The sequence below is a fragment of the Drosophila innubila genome (assembly GCF_004354385.1).
Source record: "Drosophila innubila isolate TH190305 chromosome 2L unlocalized genomic scaffold, UK_Dinn_1.0 4_B_2L, whole genome shotgun sequence".
Taxonomy (NCBI): Eukaryota; Metazoa; Arthropoda; class Insecta; order Diptera; family Drosophilidae; genus Drosophila; species Drosophila innubila.
In genome coordinates, this window is record NW_022995372.1 from 1,095,229 (window position 1) to 1,103,749 (window position 8,521).

Consider the following 8,521-nt stretch of genomic DNA (forward strand, 5'->3'; position numbering starts at 1 on the left):
ATTATTTTAGATTTTAACATTTATCTCTCTCATTTATCTTAGCTTAAAAGAATTCTTTTTGCAGCGGTTGAAGAAGACTTTTGAATTACAATTACAACAACAACTACAAAGAAGGTTTAAATGCTAAATACACAATTATTATTGATATTGTTAATAATATAAGCCGTATTATTACTGTTATTATAGAGCTATGGCTGTTGTTGTTGTTGTGCTACGATTTTCAGGCAGAGTCCCTTGGGGATTAGTCAACAGTTAGTTTACAACAACATGACAACAACAACCAATAGCTTCACTTTAAATATATATATAATTAAATTGTTGATATATATATTTTCATGATTTTTAACATTATTAACGATTCTCTCATGTTGTTCCTTTAAGAGCAAGACGCTTTCTTCTTCATTTGGTATTCTTCTGTCGCCTTTTTCTCTTCTCCTTTCTCTTTATGCTTAAAGTTCTAGCTGTGTGTGTGTGTGTGTTGAGTCTAATACTCAATTGGATTTGGATCACGTTGCTTGCGGGAATACTTGAGGCCCAAGTTCTCGCTCACATTATCGATGACGTCCAGCGCATAATCCAGCTGCTCCTTCGTGTGGGCAGCCGACAGACAAAAGCGTATACGGCCTTCCATAATGGGCGTGGCCGGAAAACCAGCGCCCACAACGGCAATATGACGCGTGGTCAGCGTGCGAATGACGGCGCTAAATGAATGGAAACAGAAAAAGAAAACAAGTTAATAAACATTTCACAATTATAATCACAATAATTGAACCCGACTTTGATACCGTGTAGCTCAAAATAAAATTAATTCTTTACAAAACTTTTGCCAAGAATCTACAACAAACTTTATATACTTAGGATGGTAGAAAATTCGAATAATTTGATAATAATTACGAAAAGAAAGAAAAATCGAGGAGTAACATTTTAAACTAGTCGGAAAGGTTATAGTCAATATATATTAAAGTACTTAAAGTACTATATAGAAATTATAATCTAATAAAAACTACTGCATACTTTTGGGTGCTTGTATTGCCTTAATCTTTACTAATTTTGGTTTGCTATTACTGCCGTTCTACTTGTCCGATCTTGGTGCGATTCATTGGGATAGTTGATAATATTAAATACCATAAAAGCCGAAATATCTTAAAAACTTTTACTTTTACTTATTTTTTAAGTAACGGATATAAAAATCAAAATCAGACAATCTAGTAATTAATTTTAGGAAACGTAACTTTAAATTTTTCACACTCTTGTAATTTACCAACACCTTATCATTTTCTTCCCAAACTTTTTTATTCTAACTTTAATTCCAAAGTAAGGATTCCCAAATTTAGTTAAGTTTTCCTAATAAGACCCTGTACTTATTTTTTTTGGAAATGTTTGTGTTCTTTAACCTATAATATTCATTTCAAAGTGAACTGAAATGCTCACCCAATTTTGGAGAACAGATAGACCAACATGGGCACCACCGGCGAGTCCTCGTGGCCATATGTGATGACGCCGATCTGAGCCAGGCGTCGTCGGAAATAGCGAGTGTTCCTGGCCAGTTGCTGGATCTTGTTGCGTCCCGTGTTTGTGCCGTCCTCGCCCATGATGATGCTCATCGAGGTGTAGATCTGCTGGACAATGGGCGGCGATATGGAGCCGGCATAGCAGTGGGCGTGACTGTTTGTCCTCAGGAAGTCAATGAGTTTCTGTGGGTTGAATATGAAATCTCAGTGGGAATTGTGAATTGAATCGAATGATGGAATCTCTCACCTTGGAGCCGGCTATGTAGCCGCCAGCGCTGCCAAAGCTCTTGGTGAAAGTGCCCATGAGAATGTCGACATCTTTGGGATCCGCCTTGAAGTAATCGACAACGCCACGCCCATTTGGACCCATGGAGCCGACGCTGTGCGCCTCATCAAGATACAGATACGCCTTGTACTTCTTCTTCAGAGCAATGATCTCGGGCAGGCGTACAATGGAACCCTCCATGCTGAAGATGCCCTCGACCAGGATCATAATCTTCTTGAACGGCTTGCCGCCATCCTTGGGATTGCCATGGCAGACGCCATTGCGCAGCACGCGCTCCAGATCCTTCATGCTGTTGTGCTTGAAGACACGCGTCGTGGCGCCCGATAGACGCAATCCCAGAATGATGGAGGCGTGATTCTTCTCGTCGCTCACCACCAGACAATTGGGACCCAGCAGCGAGGGCAGATTGAGCGCATTGGTGGCAAAGCCCATGCCAAAGACAATCGCATCCTCGACACCACAATAACGAGCCGTCAGACGCTCCAGATCCAGATGCAGCTGAGTGTTGCCGAGCTCACAGCGGGAGCTGCAATAGGCCAGACCCTTCTCCCTGGCCCGCTGCTCCGATTCATCGGCACAGCGACCTGTTGCGGAGGCGAATCCCAGGTAATTATACGATCCCAGGTTGAGGCAACGTGTCTCGGTGCCTGTGAATCTAAAACTCCAGCCATAATCATCGGTCACGCGATCCTTGAGGATCAGCTCGTCACCGGGAACACTGCAAATGGGACGATTCCAGCAGTCGCGCACTCGCCGATACACATATCGGGAGTAGAAGCTCTCGAAGGCATCGTAGAGGGTCACATAACCCTCGCGTCCCTTCTCCGTCGCCACCTTGGGCACGAACAGCAGCTGATTGATGTAGCCCAGGATCATGAGCAGATAGAAGCCCAAATAGGTCAGACACGCCGTGTGCAGGGGCACATCCTCGAAGGAGGTCTTCTGATAATGCTCCTGCTCGGCGCTCAGGACACCATCCGCCTGACTTGGCTTAAACTTGTCGCTCCTCCTCTTGCCACTTTCATCCACATTCCCATGCCTATTGTCCGGATGATAGCTGCCCTCCTCGCTGCTCTGTGGAGTAAGCTACAGATTAGAATCAAGCTACCTTTGATTGATTGGCATAATGAGCACTGAAGAAGCTCAAAAAGCTTCCCTATCATCTAGCAATGTTATCAGCCAACGAACAGGTGATACAGGTGAGAATGTCAAACTAATTAATAATAACTGGCATCTGAGGTTAACATCTGCTTGAATGAATTAAAAGGCCAAGCCATGATCCAAATAAAGTAAACACTTGAAATTTTATATTTTCAGTTTTCGAAATTCCAAAGGGAGTCTTTGCTCTAAAAGCAAAACCAAGATCTACAGCGGAAATTTTTTTAAGGATTTCAAATATATTTAAATGCAGAATGAATAAAGAGTTCAAATCATGATCAAAATGACATTCCGCTGGAAAATCGGTTTTGAAAAAGTTATGGAACTTTGAAGTTTATCAGACTTTGAAACTAACAACTTTGCAAGTCAAAATTTTTGTCAGATTTCACATGATTTCTTACAGAAAATTGAAAGGTGTCAGAAACCAATTTAAAGTGTTGTTTTATACTAATTATGATATAAGGAGTTGATTAAACGCGAAAACTTGAGATTTAAAATTTTGAATTTTCAATCATTATCATTTTAGGAAACCCCATCCAATAATTATCTATCTTTTTTTTTCTTTTTTAACTTATAATTCTTATTTCACTTTCAAGTTTACAAATTTTTTCGCCGATCTGCTGGTATAATAGGTGTTTTAAGTTATTACCCGTCAAAGTATAATCACATTTTAAGAAATCAAAGTTCAAAACTGTGCTGTCATTAATAAAGAATATTTTGCTCGCAACTTGTTGAGATTGTTGTGATCTTCGAGGGAAGACCTTTTGAGAATAAACACATGACCTGTATCCCATATGATACTTCACAGTATCAGTCGGTCATTTAGTACACCTCTTACACACACACACACACTCTTTTGTTGTATCGTCAATCAGTCAATTAACATTTAACTACCAGAATACAAAAAAAGAAACAGTCTGTAAATCGTCTGTTCTCTCGCTCTCATTGCAACATCCAAGTCACTGCGAGAGAGAGCGAGAAAGAGAGATAACATGCTTTATATGGAAGCCATAAAACGAACTACTATATATATATATATACATATATATATAGATGTATGTGTATCTTTAACTAAATTATAGACATGTATTTAGAGCATGTCATATTTGTTTGGCGGTGCGTATAATTATTTATTAATTGCAAGATAGGCTAATATCGGGGTATATATCGAGAATGAAATGGGAGACCTTAGTTGAGAATTTATTTACTCTCTTCCCAGAGTTATCTTTCTCACTTTCATACTTGGTGAAGCTTATTTAACTGATTTATTATTATTATTATTGTTGTTGGGGACAATCCCCTCTGGGGTCTCGTATGATACTTTTTGCTATATATATACATATATATATATAGAACTGAATTATATAACAATGAGACCTGGTACGACGACAAAATGTCGTGTTTATTATCGTCTGACTTTCAACTTGTTTATAATATCACAAGAGAAACGACTTCAAATTTTGCACGCAATTGCATTTTTCTATAATGGACTAAACGTGTATCTGGGCATATCCGATTATATATACACTGCTTAAAAAGTACACATGTACCAGCAAGTTGAGCAAGAAAAGATAAAATTCAAAACAAGTTAAGTAAATAAATAAAATGTGAGTACACGTACAGCGAGCATAGATAATGATTTATGAGTTCAACGAGTGGGAAATGTTGGGAATTTGAGCTATCTCATAATGAACAGACACAACACTATCTAGGTGTCACTTTTGTTACTCAATTAACTGTTCAACGTAAACTCTAATATGAGAAGCTGAAATTCAAGCTGATATTTCTCTTAACTTAGTAAAAGTTGATACTAGTTCCATAACTCTCTTATTCTTAGAACTATAAAGCTGATTTTTGGTATGTAGACTTATTAGATATATTCCTGTTGGAATAAATCTCTCTCTCCCTTTCTATTGTATATTAATTCTAGTCAGTTTTACTTATTATATATTTGATATTCTCAGAGTTATAATGCTGAAATTCGGTATTTAGAATCATTAGATTTATTACTGATAAAAAAAAATCTCTATTTAATACTCATTTAACTTCTTATACGCTTAGAGCAAAAATTTATTGAGTTTTAGGAGATTTTCGGTTGGTTTCGTTTTCTGTGGCACCCCTGATAGGCTCATTAAATATGTTACTGTTGGAGCAAATCTATTAGGTATGATTTCAATTCAATTTTACGTCTAATTTTGATTGACTGTCAATCGATTGATACGTATTTCAAATTTGCTTTTAAATGCTCCCCTGATATTCTTAGGCTAATTAGCTATATTTTCAATGAGTTTTCCATTAAAAATGTGTTAAGAAATCGATTGAATATGAATTTAAATCAATTTTCTCTTGCTGTGAAAATCCCGATAACAAATCAACGCCTTCACAAAGTCCATAAGTTATCTTTTAAATAAAAAAAAAAAAAACGCACCCAAAAATATGTGGGAATATGTGCTTCCAATTCAATTTACCATTAGCATTATGATTCATCAAACCAACTAAGCTAAAAGGCTAAAAAAAAACAGCATTCTCCAAAAGCTTTACGTAAAATTCTTTGTACATTGTATGAGTGTTAACTGATAAGAGTTTTGTATGGTGTGACGATTTTTCGATTGGGAGGTACCTCATACATATGTACAGTGGCTCACAGTTTACTTGACCCAATACCCTTAAATATGGGTTATATTTCATATTAAAAACTGAATGAAAATATTTAACTTAAATACAAATAATAATTAACAAATTGCGTTGAATCTGTTATTTTATCTGTTACCCATTTACAGATAAATGTGTTAAATGTAAGACAAGTGGAACAAATAAACTGGCAACCACTGCACATTTGTATAAAAGAGTTGAAAGAGGACTCTGCAATTGAATTATAAACACACACGGACACAGGACATTTGCTCTAGTTTCCGTGACAACAACAACAAACGGCACGAGAGTGTCCAAAACAAACCAAAGAGAGAAACACATGCCGCCAGTCAAGTGATGAGAGAGGGAGAGAGAGTGTAAGCGAGGGGAAGTGGTGCCACACGGGGATGCCAAAATAAATTGACAACAAAAAATAGCTAGAAATAACTAAAAAAAAAAAAATAATTAAAAAGTAAATAAAATAATTTTTAAATATTTTTCTATTTGTTAACCAAATAGTTTTTCTCTAAGCAACTCTTTAATTCTTCCAGCTATTGCAACTATAAGATTTCTAAGTCTAGCCATAATTATTACAAATGAATTATTGTGACTATTGTATTAAATTATAAGCCTTATTATTTGTAGCATTTGGAAGTACTAAATAAATAATAATTCTAAATTAAAAATTGTTAGTACCCAAATCATTTTTAAATTTACTAGACTTTTTGATTTTGCAGTTTGAAAATGCGAAATCTAGATATAAAATTGATAGAATGGCAACACTGAAACCAAAACACTGCAGTGTCAAAAGAACAGCTGAAAAGTGACCTAGTAGAAAACTAGGCCAAATGCAAGAGGCGCCAAATTGCAACTGCATCTCACTCATTCACTCTCTCCTCTTTAGTCTTAAACGGCAGCTGATTTTTACTCATTTTCTTTTTCTGGCGAATCGCCTCTTCACACACACGCATTTGCTTACTCATATGCGGCACACACGCACACAAAATGAAGCAACCGGCACGAGGAGAATAAGAAGAAGCAGTACAGAGCAAAAGCAAGCAGTAAAAGCATTTGATTCTTCTTCTTCAGCATTTTGCCTCGCCTTCTTCTGTGTTGCTTTTTGTTGATTCTTTATTTTTTTTTATTTTTGGTGCTCACCTTGAAATTAAGGCCGCCGGAACGTGTGCGAATTTCGGTGTACGCCGGTGCCGAGAACTTGAGCTCCTTCAGACGCAGCAGCTGCTCCTCAGTCACCTCCTCCTCACCAACCACATCAACATTATTTTGCTGTTTCTCTTTCTCCTTCAGCTTTTGCTTCTCCGTCTCCACACGCTGCACAAATGTCGTATGATTGGGAATGTGTCCATTGCTAATTGGAGTGGCAATTGGAGTGCCATCATTGTTGGCATAACTCCCATCAAAGTTGGCGCCGTCGTCATCCAAGTTGCCCATAATTGCTATAATTTAATATAAACGAATTCTCACTGCTTTATTAACCGACACACCCGAATACACAACCGCTCGCAACCGCGTTAAAACAAGACTAGAATAGAGTTGCATTAAATCGTTCGGATTGAGTTCAGCTGGACTAGTCACTAAAGTGAGCGAACGAACTAAATCACTGAATGTAGTTCATTTAGTTCACTTCAGTTGATTCATTGCTCCGAGTTTATTTAAGCGTCTGGCAACCTTGAAAACTGTTCTAAATCGTTTTTTATTTTAGCGCTCTTGTTTAAACTATGTATATTTTTGGTCATTTTTTTAACAGACTATTAATTACAATTTGGACGAGTTATAGATATGGCTTAAGAAATAAATTTTACTACTTTTAAGCCTGCTTTAAAATGCACAGCTGCATTTACCTGAATTCAAACAGATAATATTCATAAAATAGTATAATGCCAATTATTGATAACTAATTTAAATTTTACGATTCGGATCTGCGACGGTTTGCAACGCGTGTAAATTGGAAGCAGTTGATTAACAGAGCAGTATAGCAAGCAGTTCACTGCAAAGCAGTCAAACAGGCGCCTGCGCTGTTCAAACAGTAAACTACTTCATTTGACGAAAAGCAGTGCTATTTGAAAATTTGAATTTAATTTGGAAAATTCTTTTGTTAGTAGCAACTCAATGATGTTTATGATGTCAGATTTCAAACTGCCTTGTGATAGCCTCATCAGTTTTATATATGCATGTAAACTCGCCACATGAATAAATTTGCATGAGTCTTAAGCAGTGTTCAGATCAATCAATACGATTTTAATTCCAACAACAACCCAAAATAAAAATGTGCGTAAAGCGGCAATTGTAGTAAAATTCATGAGTCCCCCGCAAAGTGCGTTGACTTGTAGAATAGGCCTATAGCCTATAGTCCACAGGAATAATAAGAAGCGTCTGATGGATTAACAAATTCAAGAAAAAGAAAACGAAATTTCATTTGATTCTTCTTGTTTTTATTTTGCGGAAGAATTTGAACAATTTGTAAATGTTGTGGTGTCTCCGCGAGTGTGTGTGTGGGTGTGTGGGTGTGAAAGATTATTGACTTACTTCAAGGATTTTGTAGACAAAATATATTTTGAAAACAAAAACATTGAACTCAACATTTGCTTGGGAAAATTATGCAACGAATTTGTTAAAGTAAACAAAACGACAACAACAAAAATGATGTAACAGAAGAAGAAGAAGCAGACAATTTGAGGGGAATATTGTGAAGGAGTGGCGGGGGGGATTGAAAAACAATCAAAAAAAAGAAACAACTGCAAATGCATTTCAATTGTAATTAAGTCAAAAATTGTCGCCAAAAAGAGTTAAATTTTTAACGATCAACGATTGTGGCTTATTATGTAGGCAGCGACAGAGGCAGCGACAGAGGCAGCGGCAGCGACAGCGACTGAGGCAGAATATGCAAAATGCCAACACGTTCCCTTCTGAGCCT

At 37.0% G+C, this 8,521-nt stretch overlaps 1 protein-coding gene across 2 annotated transcripts; it reads right to left on the reverse strand.

Annotated features, from left to right (window-relative positions):
• On the reverse strand, nucleotides 1-7,132 carry LOC117780237 (serine palmitoyltransferase 2). 2 transcript variants are annotated; one of them, XM_034616684.1, is made up of 4 exons: nucleotides 6,745-7,132; nucleotides 1,759-2,871; nucleotides 1,432-1,694; nucleotides 1-701 (listed from the first exon to the last, which is right to left on the reverse strand). In XM_034616684.1, exons 1-4 carry the CDS (start codon nucleotides 7,036-7,038, stop codon nucleotides 485-487), a joined length of 1,887 nt encoding a protein of 628 aa, XP_034472575.1. In that variant the 5' UTR covers nucleotides 7,039-7,132; the 3' UTR covers nucleotides 1-484. The 2 variants fall into 2 exon arrangements, with proteins under 2 accessions (XP_034472575.1, XP_034472574.1); XM_034616683.1 differs by having other exon boundaries at nucleotides 1,759-2,883.
• Nucleotides 7,133-8,521: the final 1,389 nt, after the last annotated feature.

Coding starts and splice junctions, on each gene's coding strand:
- LOC117780237 (XM_034616683.1), bottom strand. CDS start 7,038: ATGGGCAACTTGGATGACGACGGCGCCAACTTTGATGGGAGTTATGCC. Junction 2,884..6,744: donor CCGGCGGCCTTAATTTCAAG/GTGAGCACCAAA, acceptor TCTAATCTGTAG/CTTACTCCACAGAGCAGCGA. Junction 1,695..1,758: donor GCTACATAGCCGGCTCCAAG/GTGAGAGATTCC, acceptor TTCAACCCACAG/AAACTCATTGACTTCCTGAG.